This window comes from Coturnix japonica, chromosome 12 (assembly GCF_054131305.1).
Source record: "Coturnix japonica strain WE chromosome 12, WE-NBRP24, whole genome shotgun sequence".
NCBI classification, from domain to species: domain Eukaryota; kingdom Metazoa; phylum Chordata; class Aves; order Galliformes; family Phasianidae; genus Coturnix; species Coturnix japonica.
The window spans coordinates 3,646,797-3,668,362 of record NC_140674.1 but is presented as its reverse complement, the minus strand read 5'-3'; the positions used below and the strand labels follow the sequence as shown (position 1 = coordinate 3,668,362).

The window sequence follows — 21,566 nt, the reverse complement described above, 5'->3', positions numbered from 1 at the left end:
CGGCGCGCTCCTCGCGGCCAATCGGATACGGGCGGCGCCGCGCGGGACCCCGCCGAGCCTCCCGCCGGGGATCACGTGGTTGGGGCGTGGCCGCGCGCTCCCCGTGGCGCCGCTCCTCGACTCAGCCCAGCGGACCGGAAGGGGCGGCCGTCACGTGACGCGCACTTCCGCCCACCGGGGGATGAGCGCGCGCGGCGAGGGCGGGACTTCCGGGAGAGGGCGGGAGCGGCCGCGGCGCTGCCCCTGTCCAAGATGGCGGCGGCAACCTCCGCGCGCTCTCCCCGCTGTCTCGTGCGCAGGCTCCGCGGACCCCCCTCCAAGATGGCGGTGAGCCCCGGGGAGGGGAGGGGCCGGGCGGGCCGGGGGCAGGGCGGCCGGCAGCGCGGACCCCCGCGTGGGGCTGCGGCACGAGGCGGCCGAGGCCGGGACGGGGCGGGCGGTGCCCGGGGGCCGCGCTCGGCTCCGCGCCGTGACTCAGCGCCGCGGGGGGGGCCGGTCCCGCGTCCCGGCCTCGGGCCTCGTGTCCGCGCTCGGGCCGCGATCGACGGGACGGGGAGGAGATGGGGGGGGGGGGAACCGCGGCTGCGGCCTCGGGGTCGGGCGGGCCGCGCCTCGCGGCTGCGCGGGATCCGTGGGGCCGGGCCGGGCTTCCTGCATGGCCGGGAACGGCGCCAGGCACCGCGCGGGAGGGACGGGCCGCGGGCAGCGAGCGCTGCAACACGGGCCGCATCGGTGTGCGGCTGTTTGCGCCATTAAACGAAATTCGTGTAAACAAACGCGCTCTGTTCGACTTTAAACGCTGCGCAGAAGAGCGAAAGAGCCGATAGTGAGAGGGGCCGGGCTACCGCGGCGACCATCCAACTGCATCGGGCACGTTGGAAAATCCCCGATCTCATTGGTCTGAGCGCGTTTCCTCATCTGTTTGTCTGCGCTGCGGTAAAAAAATGCCTCGTCTCACAGCCATGTCTTCAATCGCTGTCTTACAGGTTATGTCATAACTCTGAGACAAACGCGCAGTGATGGAATCACTGGATACCGAGGTGAAAGCACGCAAGACTCTGGGAACTGTTGAGTATGTCGAGTCTTCGGGCTTCACCCAGGGGATCCTGCCGACAAAGAAGGATGTGGTACAGAACATGCTGTACCTGTTGCAGCCCAAACGAGCTGGCCAGGCCCAGCGGTCCAAAGAGGATGCGGCTCAGCTGCTGGCGGAGCACCTGCAGGAGCACTGGTTGGTTTGCAACCTGCATACCATCGGAACGCAAAGTATAAAGAAACTTATCCTCAAAATGTACGAGGAGTTTACCCGATTGTACCAGACCAGAAAGCAGAGGCAGAACCAGGCGTACACGGAGAGAGCAGACAAATTCAATGAGAGTTCTGAGAAGCTCTTTGACATCTTCTGTGTGGACACACACATGAGGAATAAGCTGGAGGAATACAGCGGGATTAAAATGACTGGCATCGAGTTGAAGTTCCTTGAAGATCAAAGAAGTGAAAGAAAAATGTACTATGAAGATTTCACAGACAAGCAGGAACTGAAAATGATGGAAAGAAGACAAAAGATACAGTGTCTGGAGCACTTCAGAAAGCTCGCCAGGGAAGAGAAGGAAGGAAACAAAGCAAAGGGAACGACATACAAAACCGATGAGCAGTCGGATGAAGGCACGAGTGTGGATGAGGCCTATCCTGTGGAGGAGGAAAATGGAGGGGCTCCAGCCTTCTCGCTGAGGGGCAGAAGGAAGCGCCGGTGCACTGCGTGGTCTGCTGGTGCTGCGACTCCTGCTAGCGATGCCATGCCCCTGGAGTGCCAGCATATACGGATGAGCATCAGGAGAGTTAGGCCTGGGTTCTACGAGACTGTGGAGAAGGTAGAAAACTGCTAGTGTATGCCGCGGTCAGCAAGCAGAGCTGCTGGAGTACAGGGTGGCAATACACACGTTAGGCAAGTTTGAAATCCCACAATCAATTGGAAGCGATTGTTTGAGATCGCCAGCCAGAGCTCAGGAACATCCTGCCTCCAGGGAAGAACGCTGGGACAACAACAGCGGCAAGGACTAAAACATGTGAACTTGGAAGGATAAGTAATCGTCAACTAATGATGCAAAGGCTCCAAAATAGCAGATGGTCTAAGTCTATATAGCGTATAAACCTCTTCTTCCAAGGTCTTGTCCAGTGGGTTTTTGGAAGTCTCACCAATTCTGAGCCAGTGGTGGCCTAACAGGACTTTGATTTACTGCAGGGAAAAAACTTGGACTTGTTGCTGATAGAAAATTAATGTGCTGAAAAGCCCTCACTCCTGCTGACTTCAGTGGGAGGGAAGGTCGCTCAGCCCCTTTCAGCAGAATTGGCATTTCTGCAAGGAAGGAAGATACTTTTCATGTGTGTTACTCAGTCCCAGAGAGGCGTCATAAAGGGATTGCTCTCCTTCTTGAGTAGGAAAAGAGGAAAAGAGAGATCAGGAGCCGTCTGAGTGCTTTGGCTGTAAAAACATTGATGATTCTGAATATTTTATTCTGGATTCTATGTTGACGATGTTTCCTTGATCAGGATAAACCTTCCTGCAATCAAATGAGTTTTAATATAAAATCTTTAAGCTAGGATCAGAGATGTGAATCCTAAATGAACTTATAGTTTTATCTTCTTGGGGAGAGGGGGGTGGTATTAATATAGAGGAAAGGATGCAAATTGCATTATTTAGTTTAAGATGGAGAAAACTTTATAAAATATTATCCTGTCGTCTTAGGATATAGGGAAGAAAAAAACCTTCCCATGTGTAGCTGTGGTATTTGCAGCAAAAGGCTCCTTAATCCGGACTCCCTTTTCCACCCCCTGTAGGTACGTGCCGACCAGCAGAGTGGAAGTGGTAGTTTTCCACCAAGAGTTTATTTAAGAAAAGTATGATCCTCTTGCCCACGTGTATCTTAAGCAGTGACATGTCTGTGGTTTTAGATATATGCAGTATGAGGGTATCTGCCATCTTTAGTTAAGGTTGCTTTACTGGTGTTTAAATACAAGAGTTGAAATCATACAAAACCCAGCGCTGGAGATCTCCCTGGTGAGATGCCCAGACCTTGCCAGATTACATTGAAAAAAACAAACAGAAAGAAGCAAGTCTCTGTCCTCAGAAACACTCTGATAGAAAAGAGCTCAAACTTGCCTGGTTTTCAAATTTACCTTTCAGTGTGAACATTTCCCCACTCCAGTATCTCAGCTTTACCCCGTTTCTTTCCTCAGTGTCCTGCATATCATTTTACTGATTATTAACTCGCACTGTTTCATTCTTTAGCTTTTGCTTCCTTTAACAATAAATGCATGTACAAATAATTTTGACAGTTCCTGTTACTTTGATGAATCAGTTCTTGGACTGCTTTGAAGTCCTATGCCAAAGGAGGAATGAAACGCAAATTAGCTGTTGTTCAGATTTAGGTGCAGCAGAGCTAGGAAGCAAAGGAGGCAGCAGCAGCCTTTGGCCCCGCTGCTTAGTCAGGCTCCAACTGCATCCACTTTGTCCCTCCTCCTGAGGACGGATCTGTCCGGCTCTGAGCGATACATCGGCTTCCCAGGGAACTTGCTCGTTAGTAATTGCCGGGATCCTTATTGTGTGTCTGACGAGTTCTTGGTAAGTTGCTCCAAAATATTTAGTGAACTCAGTGTATTCTGCATCACTCTTAGTGTTGTTACAGGTTTGATAGCACGTGCCCGCGTTCTGCAACACCCTTCAGCCTCCTCTGCTTGAGAGATTGCAGCCCTCTCCTCTCTGACGTGCTTCACTGACTTCCCCTTGCAAATTATGTCACGTTGAAACTATTTGCCTTCCAGCCCTGAGATGCTGGACTCTAGCCTCTCACTGGGCTTCTACACCAGCAGCTCTGTTTCAGCAGGGAATATAGCTAAGCTCGGACCTCGCAGAATTAGAGTTTTTTTAAATAACTGCTGTAAACCCCCCCTTTATATTACAGATATAGCTGATGGTATAAGTGCTAATGTGTAAAGTAAACCCGACAGGGCTGAACAGAATACAGAACATGGCTGTACAGTGCTTTACGATTTTCAGGGATTCAGGGAATTTAAGGTTGTCAAATCTGACTTCCTGTATACCACAGGGAACCGCATTTCATTCAGAAGCCCCGTACTCAGCCTACCAGTTTTAGTTCAGCCGATGTGTCTTATGGAACGCCGAGGTGGAGACATCAGAAGTCTGCTGCCTTCCTCAGTGAGACACTTGTTTGTCACCTTTGCTGTGTAGAGAGAAAAGAGATGACCGTGTTGTAGGCTGTGATTTGTTTCATGACATCTTGTACAGGCTGAGCAATGTTTGTTGCATTTAAATCATGTTTGTTTCTTAACGGTTTGACTGTGGATAGAGCCAAAGCCTGGCTCTGTTTCTGCTGCAACAGGGGGAAGATTTCTATAATGATGTATTCTGATTACTTTTCATTGGGACCATGGTGCCTTTTTAATCAGGACAGTAAATCTTGTCCCAGGATTCTGTACTTTTGTACGTTAACGGTTGTTGACTTTCCTTTTTTGGTGTGTCCCAAATAAATTAATATAACATACTTTTGGGCTTTTGTTTCTTCTTTCTAAAGGGGGAGGAAAGAGGAAGCTGAAGCTGAAATAAATCTCTGCTACACTCTCCCTACCAGGCTCTTGCAGGAGCAGCTGCAAAGCATGCAGGTGGATCTGCTTTCATCTGGACTGCACGGGGCAGCGGTAGGAAAGCCTCTAGAGATAGGAGGAGAGTCTAGAAGCCCCACATGGAGCCTGTTTCCCAAATGCTGGAGCCTGCAGCAGCAGAAGGTAAGGGGAGAGGGCTGAAATTTTTGCACCTGGTGGCAGCGTTTCACTTTGGCTGTCTGCGTGCTTCAGGCACCAAGAGATCCATATCAGAGAGCTTCTCCTTCCTGGCAGAGATCTCGTGGTCTCACCCTCCGTGTAGGTTCCTCTTTCTGCCTGCTCTCTCTTGACTGTGATTCAAGGACGTGTTCAGAGGATTCTAAGAGATGAGCGCAGGGCAGGCGGTGTCTGAAAGACGCGGGGGAGTTCTTTGCAGGACCTTGGTGGGAAGGAAATGGGGAAGGAAGAAATGGTGAAAATGGCTCCTTTACTTCACCAGCTTTTCACAGGGGGAGGGATTGGAGATGCATGCAGGAACTGCAAGGAATCCTGATGGATGTGGAGGTGCTGATTTAACTGGGTGCTTGTGGAAAACATTTTCAGCAGCTGCAGGTGGATGGTACATAGGAATGGTGCTCCCCTGTCTTAAAACCTGTGCTTTGATTTTTGCAGGAGGAGTACTGCAAAAAGGACATCCTGAAACCTGAGTGTGGCCAGCCTCTGCTGCACGCCAGCCCCTAGCCCGCAGACCCTGACAGGGCTGCTGCCAGCCCCAGGCAGTGTCCAACTCCTCTCTGCAAGCAAGAGCTGACCTTTCATAGCCTTTGAGCTGCCTAGGTCTGCTCTAAGCAAGGTATTACAGAAATAGCCATCCCATCTCCCAGTAAGTACGTGCCTCTTCATGTGGCACCTGGCAGACCCTGCTCTGCATCCTGCCTAGCATCTCAGAGGCTCAGCACTGCTGAGCTGGCTGGATGTGAAAAACAATCTGTCTGTGATTCAAAGCACAGCTGCAGTCACAAAGTTGGAATTCAAAACAAGTCCGGTCAAGCCCAGCATGCAATGTGCTGTGGGCACACAGCTCTCAGCTGTGCTTGGCAGCACTCATGCAGGAGGGAGCGCCTCTTTGTAGCTGTGGGTGTGAGGGCTGCCCCTGCAGTGCGTGTCACAGCCTTGTCTTGGAGGTGCTGGGCAGCTCAATGAAGGTTGAGGGTGACAGACTGGGAATGCAGGGTGCAACATGGGGAAGCAGTACGGGCACAGCACCTGCCTGACCCTTTTACCACAGCTACCAGGGCAAGGGAAAAAATTGCTTTGAATCCTGAGAAGTGCTTTGGGGAAAGAGTTTCTTCAGGTGAACGTGTTAATTTATTAACCAGAAATGGATGAGGGTATTTCCTGTCCTAGTGGAGGGTGTTGTCTTGTTATTCTTCTTGAGTTTCTGGACAGCGGCCACCATCTTCTGGCAGAGATTTGTATGCAGCAGAGCCATGCTGCAGTCCAGGCACATCTGACCCTTGGGCTGCACACAGCGTAGCATAGCTCACACTGCTGCTGTGCCATTGTGGCTGTCCTGGGACACAAGGAGGGCACGGTATTTGTGCTGACAAATAATGCAGCACTGTGCTTAATTTGCAAGAAAATCGTGTCAACTTTGAAAGACTGCAACTTGAAAGGACATTGTGCAGAAATGTGCTGCCAAATTCAATGCATATCGAAGACTGCTTTGTAAAGACAAAACAGAACTGAACAAAGGCTGCCATCTCAACTACATACCTCTAAAAAAATTAAAACTCAGGTGGGCTGTTACAAAAGCTTAGTGATGTGGTAGCAAAGCTGATTGCAAAGAGCTCAAAACCACTGACAGTGAGTTTATTAAGTGATGTATCTGCCATGCCTGCCATACCGTGCAGTGCGTCCTGATTGAAAAGGGGGATTTCTCTAACATCGCTTTGTCCCACCTGACTGGCCAGGTGAGCTGAAGAAACAGGAAAATCTATCTGAGGAAATTTGGAGAGTAAAGCTGATGATTTCCAATGTTTTGCTTTGGCAATAGATAAAAATACTCATTGCTGCAGGTATGGCTCAATTTGCCGCTTTCATCAGAGGTATTAATAACAAATACAGTATCACTGAAGTAACAGCTTTGGTGCCACTGGAAACACAACTCAATCTCTTGATTTGTATGAAGCAGTAAAAAATGACATTAAAAAGTGTTTCTCTCCTACTTTTGTCAGCATATCTGGTGCAGCTCCTGGCAATAGTTGGTAAAAAAGCAACAACCAGGGACTTACACGATTAATAGGAGATAATGGAACTGCTGTCAGCATCTCATGTTTGATGAAATATCACTGCAAGTCAAGAAAACTTAAGTGCAAGAGCTTTAAAAATGGGCAATATGGTGCAAATTGCCATCGAAGTGGTGGAGTTCATAAAGCCCAAGGGACTGAATTGTGGTCAGTTCCAAGAGATCTTCAAAAGAATGGATGCTGATCATGGGGACGTCATTTCTGAAGGAAGGAAGGTGGCTGGGTGGGGGTGAAATGCAGAAATGATTTGTTGAAATGAAACCAAACACTTTATGGAACCCAAAGGGGAATTCGTACCACAGCATGAAGACAGGTGGCTCATGTTCAGCATTTGTGGCGGGTTTGACCACTCATTTAAATGAGTTATACGTGTGCCTTCAGGGTGAAAATGAACTCACCTGCGCTGTTTCAGACAATAGCAGTGTTTTAAATGTCACAAATTATGGCAAACCCAACTGATGGCAAATCATTTCATGCATTGTGATCCACTGGTTAAACACAGCCTGTGAACAGCGAAAAATACTCAGCTGTGCTGTCCTTTGCAATGAAGGGATTTGGGAATAGATTTTCTTTTTTTTTGGTATATTTGCAACTCCAGTTTCAGTAGAGATAAATGCATTACGTGTGAATTTCCCAATGGAATACATGGAGTTGCAGTCAGACATTCAACTCAAAGAAAAAATTGGTCGTGTCTTTTTCCCTGACTTCCATAAGCAAAAGGGAAATAAGAGAAATACCCCTTGATTCACGAGGTCATTGCTTTTTGGCAGCATAGGAGCTTCTGAATGATTATTGCCAAGGATGAGCACAGGAGGATGAACAACATTAGACCAAAAATCTCTGATGAGCACTGGGAGAGCTCACTGGGACCAGCAACCATGGGCCAGCCTGAGGCGTTAGTTCCACGACAGATATCCCACTAGCTTTGTGTCTTTGTTGCTCTGTTTTTATGTTTTAATTTAAATATATATATATAAATTTTGTTACATATCTACATTATCTCTAACATGCATTCTCTATGCGGCCCAAGACAATTCCCATTTGCTCATCGTGGCCCAAACAAGCCAAAAGGTTGGACAGCTGTGCTGTACTTACAGATATCCTTACCCACACCACCTTGCTCTTCACAGTGGGGATGGTTCCCTGGCGGTCCCATTTCTGGTCCCACTTGCTCTGGGCTGGCTATGTAAGCAGCATCAGGTGCTGCCCTGCAGCGTAGGGATGGCTGTGCACAGCACCTGCAGCAGGGTCAGGGCTCTGGATAGCAGCTGGAAACCTATGCTGGGGCAGTCCCAGGCTCCTGGGAATTGGGAGGGTAGCCTTGGAGCTTTCCTTTTATGGTCTCCTGGGATGGAGCAACCAAGTCTTCACCCCCAGGCTTCTTTATGCGAGGCACTCACAGAGTGCCAGTTCCCTGCCCCCCTGGCTCCTAGCACTTCCAGTGAAATCGCTTCATTGCCCAGTTTCCCATAGCAGACAATTACAGGTAATCCCCCATTCGTGTTACCCTTGTCATTTTGACATGCTGCATTACAGCACCTTTCCCCTTTGGTAACTGCACCTAGACATATTTGTGCTTTCTTCAGCATCAGCACTTCTCCTCTGGGTGTTCATCTGCTGCTGTGCTTCAGCTGGGTACATGCAGGAGGTGCTGTGCAGGAGGTATGACCACAGCAAGCACTTTTGTCCCTCTCTTGCAGAGCACTGCTTCTCACATTTAGCTGAGTTTCTGGATGAGAGGTGCTGTGGAAAGTCCAGAAATTTTGGGATGATGGCTGTCTGACCGCAGGGACAGGGAGGTGGGGGCTGCCTGTAACAGCAATTTGCCTCATTCCACCTCCTCAGCCCTCCTGGGGTTCTCACTGTGATGCTGGGTGTCCTTCACCATTAGTGGTAGCTGACACCGCACCACGTGGCCTTGGCCAGAAATGAGTGGGGCTGTGGGAGCTGATGAATTTCCAGCCACCAGGTTGGACATTAAAGGGAGCGTCGTGGCTGGATGCTGGGCTGTGGCAGCATGGCTGGGCTGGGGTTGGACAGAGACCTGCGGCACCTGCTGAAACTGCACCGCACGGAGATCGCCATGGCGGTGGATGATGTCTTCCCGCTGCTGCACGGCCTTGCTGACCACGACATCGTCCCTGAGCACATCTTCAAGGTGAGGCCGTGCGGGGGGAAGAGCAGTGTGAGGCCACACTGTGAGGGCTGGCTGGTGGCACTTGCATGTGTGTCCATTGTGTCCATGGTTGTCGGCGGCATCGGCAGGAGACGCTGAGCCAGACAGAGCGAGAGGGCTCCCACCGTGCGTTCCACACGCTGCTCACCTGGCTGCTGGGCCGCGATGCTGCTGCCGTCCGTGACTTCTGGGCTGTCCTCTTCAAGGACTACAACCTGGAGCGCTACACCCGGCTCCGGCCCCTGCACAGCACCTTCCCCACAGGTAGGAGGCCAGGCTGGAAGGGTCAGCACCCTCAGGGGCTGCACACAAGCAGTGGTCTGACTGTGCCTGTCTCTCTCCCTGCTGCAGAGGTAAACCTTGGGCAGCTGCGCAGCAGCACACACCCGTCCCCCAGCCCCATGGCACTGACCCCACACAGACCCCAAGGCAAGAGAAAAGCCCCTGAGGAGCGGGATGGGGCCCGGGTGGCACAACCCTCACCACAGCACACCGCCAGCCCTGGTATGGAGCCCTAGCATGGGGTGTATGTGAGGAAGAGATGGAGGGGGGCACTCATGGGGTCAACCCCGGTGACACCCCCCCCCCCAACACCACTAGGGCTCCTGGCAAAGGCAAAGACTGTGAAGAAGCCAGAGAGTATGGACACTCCACGCACACCCCGTACCAGCGGTGAGTGCCAGTCCCTCCAGCACCTGGGGGGGACAAGCACAGGCACAGATTTCTCCCCAGAGTAATACCAGTTGTATGGTGATAGTCTGGGTGAGGCCACTAGGAGCCCCAGAGCTGCCAGGCTGGGCAGAGGAGTGAGCTGGGCAGAGGAGTGAACTAGGGGCAGCAATGGGGCAGTGTTTGCCTGTGCACTTCTTGGGGCCATAGTAGAGGCCTTAGGGCTGGCTGAGCCCTCTGCCCACAGGCCTCCAGGCTGCCTCAGTGCAGAGCGCAGTCATGGTGGCAGCCAGTGAGGTGCCTGTCACCTGTGGGGCTATGAAGGGAAAGCATGTCCTCATCAGACACACTCAGGAGCTGGGTAAGTGCAGGCATGGGGCAGCCCCCAGCCTGCCAGATGCTAAGTTTCAGCCCCCAAATCAGGAGCAGCCCTTCTTGGGAAGGCCCCCAGAGATGGACAGGGGTGACAGAGATGGCACCTGCTGGAGCAGCGCTCCCCTTTCTTCCAGGCAGTGCAAAGGCAGGCAGCAGAACCAGGGACGAGCTCTGTGTCCCAGCTGCTGGTGACGAGCTGGGGGCCAGGAATAGAAGCCGCAGCCTGAAGCCTGCTTCTCGACCCAGGGCACCCCAAAATGTATGGTCCCCACTCACCAACACACACCCTTACAGCCACACAAACCCTCATAGCAGCAGGGGCCTTCCAGCTGATGGATCCCCAAAGCACCTTGTTTCACAGAGCGGGGAGATGTGTGTGACCACCCAAGGCCAACTGCCAGCAGCTCCTGTGTACAGCCAGGAACCTGCACCCTACCAGGTGAGCCCAAAAGGCAGACTGAGGCCATTAGGGTGCTCCAGATACATCCTTCTGCACTGGCCCACTACAGGCAGCCTGAGGCTCAGCCATCTCACTGTCAATGGGCTTCAACATACCCAGACACATTCTGGGTATTGTGTTTGTGATGGGAGGTGACGGGATAGGAGGTGCCAAGATCCCCTGCAGCCTGGGTGCGTCAGTGAGCCCCTGTATCCCCACCTTTGGCAGGACAATGAGGATGAGTGTGCAGTGTGTGGAGACGGTGGCGAGCTCATCTGCTGCGATGGCTGTCCCAGGGCCTTCCACCTCCCCTGCCTGGTGCCCCCCCTACCTCGTGTCCCGAGGTGAGACCCGTGTTGGGATGGGGCTCCTGTGTGCCTCATGTCTCTGCTGCCCCTCACTGCTGTGCTGGGGTTGTGCAGTGGGACGTGGCAATGCAGTTCATGTGTGGCCAAGCCCGGCCAGCTGCAGGAGGCAGAAACGGCTGCAGAGCAGCTCCCTGCAATCCCAGAGAAGGAGGAGCACAGTGCCCAGCCAGGAGGCAGCCACGGGAGCACCTGTGGTCGCTGTTTCTCCAGGATCTCTGCACCCCAACACTGCCCTACACGTGATGGGGACCCTGGGTGAGTCCCCTCCGCCTTTCCCCACATCAAACCTCTCCATTCCTTCATACTGCTCAGGGTTGTGAATACCTTGTTGGCTTGCAGAGGTCTGTGGCTTTGCAGCTCCTGTGCAGGCACCCCAGAAACAGGCAGCCGGGAGAGCACCACAGCTGCTGGAGACCACGCGCTACTGGCAGCAAAGGTAGGTACACCCAAAGCCAGTAGCACTGCAGGGAATCCAGGAGATGATGGGTAAAGGTGCTTGGAGGAAAACCAAAAGAGAAGAGGCCAAGGGACAAGGGATGGTGGCTAGGGGAGAGAAAGGACAGCCAGAGATAGAGGTGATGCTGAAGCTGTGATGGAGGGGGAATAGCACAGGCCAGGGGCTCAGACCCTGACCTCCAGTCCATGGAGGACAGAGACGAGCACAAAACCTGAGATGGGGGTGACACATCTCCTCCCACAGCTGGAGAATGGCTCAGCGAGCAGTGACCACATATCAAGCAGGGAAGAGCTCGATGCCCTCCTGAGTGAGGTAAGACACAAAGAGAACATCCAGTGCATATTCACAGGGGATTATTTAATGCATAGAAAAGCTACAGAGTAGGTCAGTGGATTATGGAAAGGAGGAAGAGAAACATGGCAAGCCAAAAAGGATGAGAATAAAGAGAAAATGGACACTGACGATCAATGGGTGATCCAACAGGGAACCTGGGATGGGATCCTGCAGTGGGCATTCCAGAGCATGGCACGGCCCCTTGCAGAAACACACGGGCTATTTAACTAGTGTAAGCGGCAGTCATGGAAGACAGTGCCAGACAAGAAAATGGAAAGAAGAAAAGACGAAAAAAATAAAAATAAAAGCAAAATAAAGACCTGAAAAAACACAAAAGATAAAGCAAAATAAATCAATTGTAGAACAAGGAGGGAAAAAAAAAAAAAAAAAAAAAAAAAAAGGCATGAGAGAACAAAAGCTCTAAACAGAAAAGATACGGTATCCGGCAACAAGCACAACTGAGCACAAAGGAAAAAAAAAGAGAGACCACAACACCACTGCAGCGCGACTGCCCGACCCCGAAGGCCCCAAGGGGAAAAGCAAAAGCCTACAGCACCCGGTATTCCCAGGAGGTCTCCCATCAAAGTACTAACCAGGCCCGACCCTGCTTAGCTTCCGAGATCAGACGAGATCGGGCGTTACCAGGGTGGGATGGCCGTAGGCACCTCCTGCTCCTGCTCAGGCCCTCTTCCCAGCTGCACGCCATACCAAAACCTGACACACTAATACACTACTCACCCTAAGACACACAGCCCTCTTGGAAGCACTGAAGCCTACGGGACACGCAACTCTCCGTACCTCAACCACACATCCACAAAACTAGAACCAACCCTCACGGCCCCATACCAAGGACAGCGACACGCACCCTACGCTACGACCAGGGCCACGTAGATACAGACAACACTGCTCAGACCAAACCAGTGGCAACACAAGCTGCACAAGCACACGCACGCACATACATCTGACTGCAAACACTCAACAAGACACCAAAACAGACACAGAGTTTGTCTCCCAACGCCCAGCACCAATACGCCCCTTGCGATCCGTGTCACAGGGCCCCCAGAGGAACCACAAGGCCACTGTAGCGCCACTGCCCGACCCCGAAGGCCCCAAGGGGAAAAGCAAAAGCCTACAGCACCCGGTATTCCCAGGAGGTCTCCCATCCAAGTACTAACCAGGCCCGACCCTGCTTAGCTTCCGAGATCAGACGAGATCGGGCGTTACCAGGGTGGGATGGCCGTAGGCACCTCCTGCTCCTGCTCAGGCCCTCTTCCCAGCTGCACGCCATACCAAAACCCAACACGCTAGCACGATACTCACCCTAGGACACACAGCCTCCTGTCAACACCAAAGCCTCCGGCACACCCAACTCTACGCACCTCAACCACACATCTGCAAAGCATCAACCAACCCTCGCAGCGTCTTACCACGGACAGCGACACGCATCCTACACTACGACCAGGGCCAATAAGCTACTGAATGCCCTGCACCGGTCCGACTCAAGGCACCACATGTGACTAACACGCAGGCATGCACACACACCTGACTGCAAACTCTCCCCAAGACACCAAAACAGGCCCGGCGCCCCTCTCCCACTGCCCAGCACCAATACACCTCTCCTGAGCCGTGATACAGCACCCCTAGAGGACCCAAAGCGCCACTGCAGCGCGACTGCCCGACCCTTAAACCCCCAAGGGGAAAAGCAAAAGCCTACAGCACCCGGTATTCCCAGGAGGTCTCCCATCCAAGTACTAACCAGGCCCGACCCTGCTTAGCTTCCGAGATCAGACGAGATCGGGCGTTACCAGGGTGGGATGGCCGTAGGCACCTCCTGCTCCTGCTCAGGCCCTCTTCCCAGCTGCACGCCATACCAAAACCTGACACACTAATACACTACTCACCCTAAGACACACAGCCCTCGTGGAAGCACTGAAGCCTATGGGACACGCAACTCTCCGTACCTCAACCACACATCCACAAAACTAGAACCAACCCTCACGGCCCCATACCAAGGACAGTGACACGCACCCTACGCTACGACCAGGGCCACGTAGATACAGACAACACTGCTCAGACCAAACCAGTGGCAACACAAGCTGCACAAGCACACGCACGCACATACATCTGACTGCAAACACTCAACAAGACACCAAAACAGACACAGAGTTTGTCTCCCAACGCCCAGCACCAATACGCCCCTTGCGATCCGTGTCACAGGGCCCCCAGAGGAACCACAAGGCCACTGTAGCGCCACTGCCCGACCCCGAAGGCCCCAAGGGGAAAAGCAAAAGCCTACAGCACCCGGTATTCCCAGGAGGTCTCCCATCCAAGTACTAACCAGGCCCGACCCTGCTTAGCTTCCGAGATCAGACTAGATCGGGCGTTACCAGGGTGGGATGGCCGTAGGCACCTCCTGCTCCTGCTCAGGCCCTCTTCCCAGCTGCACGCCATACCAAAACCCAACACGCTAGCACGATACTCACCCTAGGACACACAGCCTCCTGTCAACACCAAAGCCTTCGGCACACCCAACTCTACGCACCTCAACCACACATCTGCAAAGCATCAACCAACCCTCGCAGCGTCTTACCACGGACAGCGACACGCATCCTACACTACGACCAGGGCCAATAAGCTACTGAATGCCCTGCACCGGTCCGACTCAAGGCACCACATGTGACTAACACGCAGGCATGCACACACACCTGACTGCAAACTCTCCCCAAGACACCAAAACAGGCCCGGCGCCCCTCTCCCACTGCCCAGCACCAATACACCTCTCCTGAGCCGTGATACAGCACCCCTAGAGGACCCAAAGCGCCACTGCAGCGCGACTGCCCGACCCTTAAACCCCCAAGGGGAAAAGCAAAAGCCTACAGCACCCGGTATTCCCAGGAGGTCTCCCATCCAAGTACTAACCAGGCCCGACCCTGCTTAGCTTCCGAGATCAGACGAGATCGGGCGTTACCAGGGTGGGATGGCCGTAGGCACCTCCTGCTCCTGCTCAGGCCCTCTTCCCAGCTGCACACCATACCAAAACCTGACACACTAATACACTACTCACCCTAAGACACACAGCCCTCATGGAAGCACTGAAGCCTACGGGACACGCAACTCTCCGTACCTCAACCACACATCCACAAAACTAGAACCAACCCTCACGGCCCCATACCAAGGACAGCGACACGCACCCTACGCTACGACCAGGGCCACGTAGATACAGACAACACTGCTCAGACCAAACCAGTGGCAACACAAGCTGCACAAGCACACGCACGCACATACATCTGACTGCAAACACTCAACAAGACACCAAAACAGACACAGAGTTTGTCTCCCAACGCCCAGCACCAATACGCCCCTTGCGATCCGTGTCACAGGGCCCCCAGAGGAACCACAAGGCCACTGTAGCGCCACTGCCCGACCCCGAAGGCCCCAAGGGGAAAAGCAAAAGCCTACAGCACCCGGTATTCCCAGGAGGTCTCCCATCCAAGTACTAACCAGGCCCGACCCTGCTTAGCTTCCGAGATCAGACGAGATCGGGCGTTACCAGGGTGGGATGGCCGTAGGCACCTCCTGCTCCTGCTCAGGCCCTCTTCCCAGCTGCACGCCATACCAAAACCCAACACGCTAGCACGATACTCACCCTAGGACACACAGCCTCCTGTCAACACCAAAGCCTTCGGCACACCCAACTCTACGCACCTCAACCACACATCTGCAAAGCATCAACCAACCCTCGCAGCGTCTTACCACGGACAGCGACACGCATCCTACACTACGACCAGGGCCAATAAGCTACTGAATGCCCTGCACCGGTCCGACTCAAGGCACCACATGTGACTAACACGCAGGCATGCACACACACCTGACTGCAAACTCTCCCCAAGACACCAAAACAGGCCCGGCGCCCCTCTCCCACTGCCCAGCACCAATACACCTCTCCTGAGCCGTGATACAGCACCCCTAGAGGACCCAAAGCGCCACTGCAGCGCGACTGCCCGACCCTTAAACCCCCAAGGGGAAAAGCAAAAGCCTACAGCACCCGGTATTCCCAGGAGGTCTCCCATCCAAGTACTAACCAGGCCCGACCCTGCTTAGCTTCCGAGATCAGACGAGATCGGGCGTTACCAGGGTGGGATGGCCGTAGGCACCTCCTGCTCCTGCTCAGGCCCTCTTCCCAGCTGCACGCCATACCAAAACCTGACACACTAATACACTACTCACCCTAAGACACACAGCCCTCGTGGAAGCACTGAAGCCTACGGGACACGCAACTCTCCGTACCTCAACCACACATCCACAAAACTAGAACCAACCCTCACGGCCCCATACCAAGGACAGCGACACGCACCCTACGCTACGACCAGGGCCACGTAGATACAGACAACACTGCTCAGACCAAACCAGTGGCAACACAAGCTGCACAAGCACACGCACGCACATACATCTGACTGCAAACACTCAACAAGACACCAAAACAGACACAGAGTTTGTCTCCCAACGCCCAGCACCAATACGCCCCTTGCGATCCGTGTCACAGGGCCCCCAGAGGAACCACAAGGCCACTGTAGCGCCACTGCCCGACCCCGAAGGCCCCAAGGGGAAAAGCAAAAGCCTACAGCACCCGGTATTCCCAGGAGGTCTCCCATCCAAGTACTAACCAGGCCCGACCCTGCTTAGCTTCCGAGATCAGACGAGATCGGGCGTTACCAGGGTGGGATGGCCGTAGGCACCTCCTGCTCCTGCTCAGGCCCTCTTCCCAGCTGCACGCCATACCAAAACCCAACACACTAGCACGATACTCACCCTAGGACACACAGCCTCCTGTCAACACCAAAGCCTTCGGCACACCCAACTCTACGCACCTCAACCACACATCTGCAAAGCATCAACCAACCCTCGCAGCGTCTTACCACGGACAGCGACACGCATCCTACACTACGACCAGGGCCAATAAGCTACTGAATGCCCTGCACCGGTCCGACTCAAGGCACCACATGTGACTAACACGCAGGCATGCACACACACCTGACTGCAAACTCTCCCCAAGACACCAAAACAGGCCCGGCGCCCCTCTCCCACTGCCCAGCACCAATACACCTCTCCTGAGCCGTGATACAGCACCCCTAGAGGACCCAAAGCGCCACTGCAGCGCGACTGCCCGACCCTTAAACCCCCAAGGGGAAAAGCAAAAGCCTACAGCACCCGGTATTCCCAGGAGGTCTCCCATCCAAGTACTAACCAGGCCCGACCCTGCTTAGCTTCCGAGATCAGACGAGATCGGGCGTTACCAGGGTGGGATGGCCGTAGGCACCTCCTGCTCCTGCTCAGGCCCTCTTCCCAGCTGCACGCCATACCAAAACCTGACACACTAATACACTACTCACCCTAAGACACACAGCCCTCGTGGAAGCACTGAAGCCTACGGGACACGCAACTCTCCGTACCTCAACCACACATCCACAAAACTAGAACCAACCCTCACGGCCCCATACCAAGGACAGCGACACGCACCCTACGCTACGACCAGGGCCACGTAGATACAGACAACACTGCTCAGACCAAACCAGTGGCAACACAAGCTGCACAAGCACACGCACGCACATACATCTGACTGCAAACACTCAACAAGACACCAAAACAGACACAGAGTTTGTCTCCCAACGCCCAGCACCAATACGCCCCTTGCGATCCGTGTCACAGGGCCCCCAGAGGAACCACAAGGCCACTGTAGCGCCACTGCCCGACCCCGAAGGCCCCAAGGGGAAAAGCAAAAGCCTACAGCACCCGGTATTCCCAGGAGGTCTCCCATCCAAGTACTAACCAGGCCCGACCCTGCTTAGCTTCCGAGATCAGACGAGATCGGGCGTTACCAGGGTGGGATGGCCGTAGGCACCTCCTGCTCCTGCTCAGGCCCTCTTCCCAGCTGCACGCCATACCAAAACCCAACACGCTAGCACGATACTCACCCTAGGACACACAGCCTCCTGTCAACACCAAAGCCTTCGGCACACCCAACTCTACGCACCTCAACCACACATCTGCAAAGCATCAACCAACCCTCGCAGCGTCTTACCACGGACAGCGACACGCATCCTACACTACGACCAGGGCCAATAAGCTACTGAATGCCCTGCACCGGTCCGACTCAAGGCACCACATGTGACTAACACGCAGGCATGCACACACACCTGACTGCAAACTCTCCCCAAGACACCAAAACAGGCCCGGCGCCCCTCTCCCACTGCCCAGCACCAATACACCTCTCCTGAGCCGTGATACAGCACCCCTAGAGGACCCAAAGCGCCACTGCAGCGCGACTGCCCGACCCTTAAACCCCCAAGGGGAAAAGCAAAAGCCTACAGCACCCGGTATTCCCAGGAGGTCTCCCATCCAAGTACTAACCAGGCCCGACCCTGCTTAGCTTCCGAGATCAGACGAGATCGGGCGTTACCAGGGTGGGATGGCCGTAGGCACCTCCTGCTCCTGCTCAGGCCCTCTTCCCAGCTGCACGCCATACCAAAACCTGACACACTAATACACTACTCACCCTAAGACACACAGCCCTCGTGGAAGCACTGAAGCCTACGGGACACGCAACTCTCCGTACCTCAACCACACATCCACAAAACTAGAACCAACCCTCACGGCCCCATACCAAGGACAGCGACACGCACCCTACGCTACGACCAGGGCCACGTAGATACAGACAACACTGCTCAGACCAAACCAGTGGCAACACAAGCTGCACAAGCACACGCACGCACATACATCTGACTGCAAACACTCAACAAGACACCAAAACAGACACAGAGTTTGTCTCCCAACGCCCAGCACCAATACGCCCCTTGCGATCCGTGTCACAGGGCCCCCAGAGGAACCACAAGGCCACTGTAGCGCCACTGCCCGACCCCGAAGGCCCCAAGGGGAAAAGCAAAAGCCTACAGCACCCGGTATTCCCAGGAGGTCTCCCATCCAAGTACTAACCAGGCCCGACCCTGCTTAGCTTCCGAGATCAGACGAGATCGGGCGTTACCAGGGTGGGATGGCCGTAGGCACCTCCTGCTCCTGCTCAGGCCCTCTTCCCAGCTGCACGCCATACCAAAACCCAACACGCTAGCACGATACTCACCCTAGGACACACAGCCTCCTGTCAACACCAAAGCCTTCGGCACACCCAACTCTACGCACCTCAACCACACATCTGCAAAGCATCAACCAACCCTCGCAGCGTCTTACCACGGACAGCGACACGCATCCTACACTACGACCAGGGCCAATAAGCTACTGAATGCCCTGCACCGGTCCGACTCAAGGCACCACATGTGACTAACACGCAGGCATGCACACACACCTGACTGCAAACTCTCCCCAAGACACCAAAACAGGCCCGGCGCCCCTCTCCCACTGCCCAGCACCAATACACCTCTCCTGAGCCGTGATACAGCACCCCTAGAGGACCCAAAGCGCCACTGCAGCGCGACTGCCCGACCCTTAAACCCCCAAGGGGAAAAGCAAAAGCCTACAGCACCCGGTATTCCCAGGAGGTCTCCCATCCAAGTACTAACCAGGCCCGACCCTGCTTAGCTTCCGAGATCAGACGAGATCGGGCGTTACCAGGGTGGGATGGCCGTAGGCACCTCCTGCTCCTGCTCAGGCCCTCTTCCCAGCTGCACGCCATACCAAAACCTGACACACTAATACACTACTCACCCTAAGACACACAGCCCTCGTGGAAGCACTGAAGCCTACGGGACACGCAACTCTCCGTACCTCAACCACACATCCACAAAACTAGAACCAACCCTCACGGCCCCATACCAAGGACAGCGACACGCACCCTACGCTACGACCAGGGCCACGTAGATACAGACAACACTGCTCAGACCAAACCAGTGGCAACACAAGCTGCACAAGCACACGCACGCACATACATCTGACTGCAAACACTCAACAAGACACCAAAACAGACACAGAGTTTGTCTCCCAACGCCCAGCACCAATACGCCCCTTGCGATCCGTGTCACAGGGCCCCCAGAGGAACCACAAGGCCACTGTAGTGCCACTGCCCGACCCCGAAGGCCCCAAGGGGAAAAGCAAAAGCCTACAGCACCCGGTATTCCCAGGAGGTCTCCCATCCAAGTACTAACCAGGCCCGACCCTGCTTAGCTTCCGAGATCAGACGAGATCGGGCGTTACCAGGGTGGGATGGCCGTAGGCACCTCCTGCTCCTGCTCAGGCCCTCTTCCCAGCTGCACGCCATACCAAAACCCAACACGCTAGCACGATACTCACCCTAGGACACACAGCCTCCTGTCAACACCAAAGCCTTCGGCACACCCAACTCTACGCACCTCAACCACACATCTGCAAAGCATCAACCAACCCTCGCAGCGTCTTACCACGGACAGCGACACGCATCCTACACTACGACCAGGGCCAATAAGCTACTGAATGCCCTGCACCGGTCCGACTCAAGGCACCACATGTGACTAACACGCAGGCATGCACACACACCTGACTGCAAACTCTCCCCAAGACACCAAAACAGGCCCGGCGCCCCTCTCCCACTGCCCAGCACCAATACACCTCTCCTGAGCCGTGATACAGCACCCCTAGAGGACCCAAAGCGCCACTGCAGCGCGACTGCCCGACCCTTAAACCCCCAAGGGGAAAAGCAAAAGCCTACAGCACCCGGTATTCCCAGGAGGTCTCCCATCCAAGTACTAACCAGGCCCGACCCTGCTTAGCTTCCGAGATCAGACGAGATCGGGCGTTACCAGGGTGGGATGGCCGTAGGCACCTCCTGCTCCTGCTCAGGCCCTCTTCCCAGCTGCACGCCATACCAAAACCTGACACACTAATACACTACTCACCCTAAGACACACAGCCCTCGTGGAAGCACTGAAGCCTACGGGACACGCAACTCTCCGTACCTCAACCACACATCCACAAAACTAGAACCAACCCTCACGGCCCCATACCAAGGACAGCGACACGCACCCTACGCTACGACCAGGGCCACGTAGATACAGACAACACTGCTCAGACCAAACCAGTGGCAACACAAGCTGCACAAGCACACGCACGCACATACATCTGACTGCAAACACTCAACAAGACACCAAAACAGACACAGAGTTTGTCTCCCAACGCCCAGCACCAATACGCCCCTTGCGATCCGTGTCACAGGGCCCCCAGAGGAACCACAAGGCCACTGTAGTGCCACTGCCCGACCCCGAAGGCCCCAAGGGGAAAAGCAAAAGCCTACAGCACCCGGTATTCCCAGGAGGTCTCCCATCCAAGTACTAACCAGGCCCGACCCTGCTTAGCTTCCGAGATCAGACGAGATCGGGCGTTACCAGGGTGGGATGGCCGTAGGCACCTCCTGCTCCTGCTCAGGCCCTCTTCCCAGCTGCACGCCATACCAAAACCCAACACGCTAGCACGATACTCACCCTAGGACACACAGCCTCCTGTCAACACCAAAGCCTTCGGCACACCCAACTCTACGCACCTCAACCACACATCTGCAAAGCATCAACCAACCCTCGCAGCGTCTTACCACGGACAGCGACACGCATCCTACACTACGACCAGGGCCAATAAGCTACTGAATGCCCTGCACCGGTCCGACTCAAGGCACCACATGTGACTAACACGCAGGCATGCACACACACCTGACTGCAAACTCTCCCCAAGACACCAAAACAGGCCCGGCGCCCCTCTCCCACTGCCCAGCACCAATACACCTCTCCTGAGCCGTGATACAGCACCACTAGAGGACCCAAAGCGCCACTGCAGCGCGACTGCCCGA

The 21,566-nt window shown here is 54.4% G+C and overlaps 2 protein-coding genes, 1 long non-coding RNA gene and 16 other non-coding genes across 20 annotated transcripts; 3 read left to right on the top strand and 16 right to left on the bottom strand.

Annotated features, from left to right (window-relative positions):
• Positions 1 to 227: 227 nt before the first annotated feature.
• Positions 228 to 4,562, top strand: LOC107317856 (uncharacterized). Its single transcript, XM_015870998.2, has 2 exons — positions 228 to 327; positions 987 to 4,562. Exon 2 carries the CDS (start codon positions 1,020 to 1,022, stop codon positions 1,884 to 1,886), a length of 867 nt encoding a protein of 288 aa, XP_015726484.1. The 5' UTR covers positions 228 to 327; positions 987 to 1,019; the 3' UTR covers positions 1,887 to 4,562.
• Positions 4,563 to 5,335: 773 nt separating this feature from the next.
• LOC146758829 (uncharacterized) lies at positions 5,336 to 7,923 on the top strand. Its single transcript, XR_014933152.1, has 2 exons — positions 5,336 to 5,473; positions 7,705 to 7,923. It is a non-coding gene; the product is annotated as an uncharacterized LOC146758829 (long non-coding RNA).
• Positions 7,924 to 8,789: 866 nt separating this feature from the next.
• AIRE (autoimmune regulator) lies at positions 8,790 to 12,087 on the top strand. 2 transcript variants are annotated; one of them, XM_085512664.1, is made up of 10 exons: positions 8,790 to 9,087; positions 9,195 to 9,369; positions 9,457 to 9,609; positions 9,688 to 9,777; positions 10,284 to 10,588; positions 10,817 to 10,932; positions 11,011 to 11,211; positions 11,296 to 11,392; positions 11,657 to 11,725; positions 11,897 to 12,087. In XM_085512664.1, the coding sequence occupies exons 1-10, from the start codon at positions 8,929 to 8,931 to the stop codon at positions 11,975 to 11,977; spliced, it is 1,446 nt and encodes a 481-aa protein (XP_085368790.1). In that variant the 5' UTR covers positions 8,790 to 8,928; the 3' UTR covers positions 11,978 to 12,087. The 2 variants fall into 2 exon arrangements, with proteins under 2 accessions (XP_085368790.1, XP_085368789.1); XM_085512663.1 differs by lacking the exons at positions 8,790 to 9,087; positions 9,195 to 9,369; positions 11,657 to 11,725 and having other exon boundaries at positions 9,530 to 9,777.
• A 203-nt stretch (positions 12,088 to 12,290) lies between these two features.
• On the bottom strand, positions 12,291 to 12,409 carry LOC146758828 (5S ribosomal RNA). The gene has a single exon (XR_014933683.1). It is a non-coding gene; the product is annotated as a 5S ribosomal RNA (ribosomal RNA).
• Positions 12,410 to 12,872: 463 nt separating this feature from the next.
• LOC146758827 (5S ribosomal RNA) lies at positions 12,873 to 12,991 on the bottom strand. Its single transcript, XR_014933681.1, has one exon. It is a non-coding gene; the product is annotated as a 5S ribosomal RNA (ribosomal RNA).
• Positions 12,992 to 13,453: 462 nt separating this feature from the next.
• Positions 13,454 to 13,572, bottom strand: LOC116653885 (5S ribosomal RNA). Its single transcript, XR_014933680.1, has one exon. It is a non-coding gene; the product is annotated as a 5S ribosomal RNA (ribosomal RNA).
• Positions 13,573 to 14,035: 463 nt separating this feature from the next.
• Positions 14,036 to 14,154, bottom strand: LOC146758826 (5S ribosomal RNA). The gene has a single exon (XR_014933685.1). It is a non-coding gene; the product is annotated as a 5S ribosomal RNA (ribosomal RNA).
• Positions 14,155 to 14,616: 462 nt separating this feature from the next.
• Positions 14,617 to 14,735, bottom strand: LOC116653884 (5S ribosomal RNA). Its single transcript, XR_014933679.1, has one exon. It is a non-coding gene; the product is annotated as a 5S ribosomal RNA (ribosomal RNA).
• Positions 14,736 to 15,198: 463 nt separating this feature from the next.
• On the bottom strand, positions 15,199 to 15,317 carry LOC116653879 (5S ribosomal RNA). Its single transcript, XR_014933678.1, has one exon. It is a non-coding gene; the product is annotated as a 5S ribosomal RNA (ribosomal RNA).
• A 462-nt stretch (positions 15,318 to 15,779) lies between these two features.
• LOC146758825 (5S ribosomal RNA) lies at positions 15,780 to 15,898 on the bottom strand. The gene has a single exon (XR_014933677.1). It is a non-coding gene; the product is annotated as a 5S ribosomal RNA (ribosomal RNA).
• Positions 15,899 to 16,361: 463 nt separating this feature from the next.
• On the bottom strand, positions 16,362 to 16,480 carry LOC146758824 (5S ribosomal RNA). The gene has a single exon (XR_014933676.1). It is a non-coding gene; the product is annotated as a 5S ribosomal RNA (ribosomal RNA).
• A 462-nt stretch (positions 16,481 to 16,942) lies between these two features.
• Positions 16,943 to 17,061, bottom strand: LOC146758823 (5S ribosomal RNA). Its single transcript, XR_014933675.1, has one exon. It is a non-coding gene; the product is annotated as a 5S ribosomal RNA (ribosomal RNA).
• A 463-nt stretch (positions 17,062 to 17,524) lies between these two features.
• On the bottom strand, positions 17,525 to 17,643 carry LOC116653871 (5S ribosomal RNA). The gene has a single exon (XR_004308465.1). It is a non-coding gene; the product is annotated as a 5S ribosomal RNA (ribosomal RNA).
• A 462-nt stretch (positions 17,644 to 18,105) lies between these two features.
• On the bottom strand, positions 18,106 to 18,224 carry LOC146758822 (5S ribosomal RNA). Its single transcript, XR_014933673.1, has one exon. It is a non-coding gene; the product is annotated as a 5S ribosomal RNA (ribosomal RNA).
• Positions 18,225 to 18,687: 463 nt separating this feature from the next.
• On the bottom strand, positions 18,688 to 18,806 carry LOC146758821 (5S ribosomal RNA). The gene has a single exon (XR_014933672.1). It is a non-coding gene; the product is annotated as a 5S ribosomal RNA (ribosomal RNA).
• A 462-nt stretch (positions 18,807 to 19,268) lies between these two features.
• LOC146758820 (5S ribosomal RNA) lies at positions 19,269 to 19,387 on the bottom strand. Its single transcript, XR_014933670.1, has one exon. It is a non-coding gene; the product is annotated as a 5S ribosomal RNA (ribosomal RNA).
• A 463-nt stretch (positions 19,388 to 19,850) lies between these two features.
• Positions 19,851 to 19,969, bottom strand: LOC146758819 (5S ribosomal RNA). The gene has a single exon (XR_014933669.1). It is a non-coding gene; the product is annotated as a 5S ribosomal RNA (ribosomal RNA).
• Positions 19,970 to 20,431: 462 nt separating this feature from the next.
• On the bottom strand, positions 20,432 to 20,550 carry LOC146758818 (5S ribosomal RNA). The gene has a single exon (XR_014933668.1). It is a non-coding gene; the product is annotated as a 5S ribosomal RNA (ribosomal RNA).
• Positions 20,551 to 21,013: 463 nt separating this feature from the next.
• Positions 21,014 to 21,132, bottom strand: LOC146758817 (5S ribosomal RNA). The gene has a single exon (XR_014933667.1). It is a non-coding gene; the product is annotated as a 5S ribosomal RNA (ribosomal RNA).
• Between the last annotated feature and the right edge of the window lie 434 nt (positions 21,133 to 21,566).

Excerpts from the sequence above, each read along its gene's own strand:
- AIRE (XM_085512664.1), top strand. The coding sequence starts at position 8,929 with ATGCTGGGCTGTGGCAGCATGGCTGGGCTGGGGTTGGACAGAGACCTG. Across the intron at positions 9,088-9,194 it reads TCCCTGAGCACATCTTCAAG|GAGACGCTGAGCCAGACAGA; the intron begins GTGAGGCCGTGC and ends CGGCATCGGCAG. Across the intron at positions 11,393-11,656 it reads ACGCGCTACTGGCAGCAAAG|CTGGAGAATGGCTCAGCGAG; the intron begins GTAGGTACACCC and ends CTCCTCCCACAG.
- LOC107317856 (XM_015870998.2), top strand. The coding sequence starts at position 1,020 with ATGGAATCACTGGATACCGAGGTGAAAGCACGCAAGACTCTGGGAACT.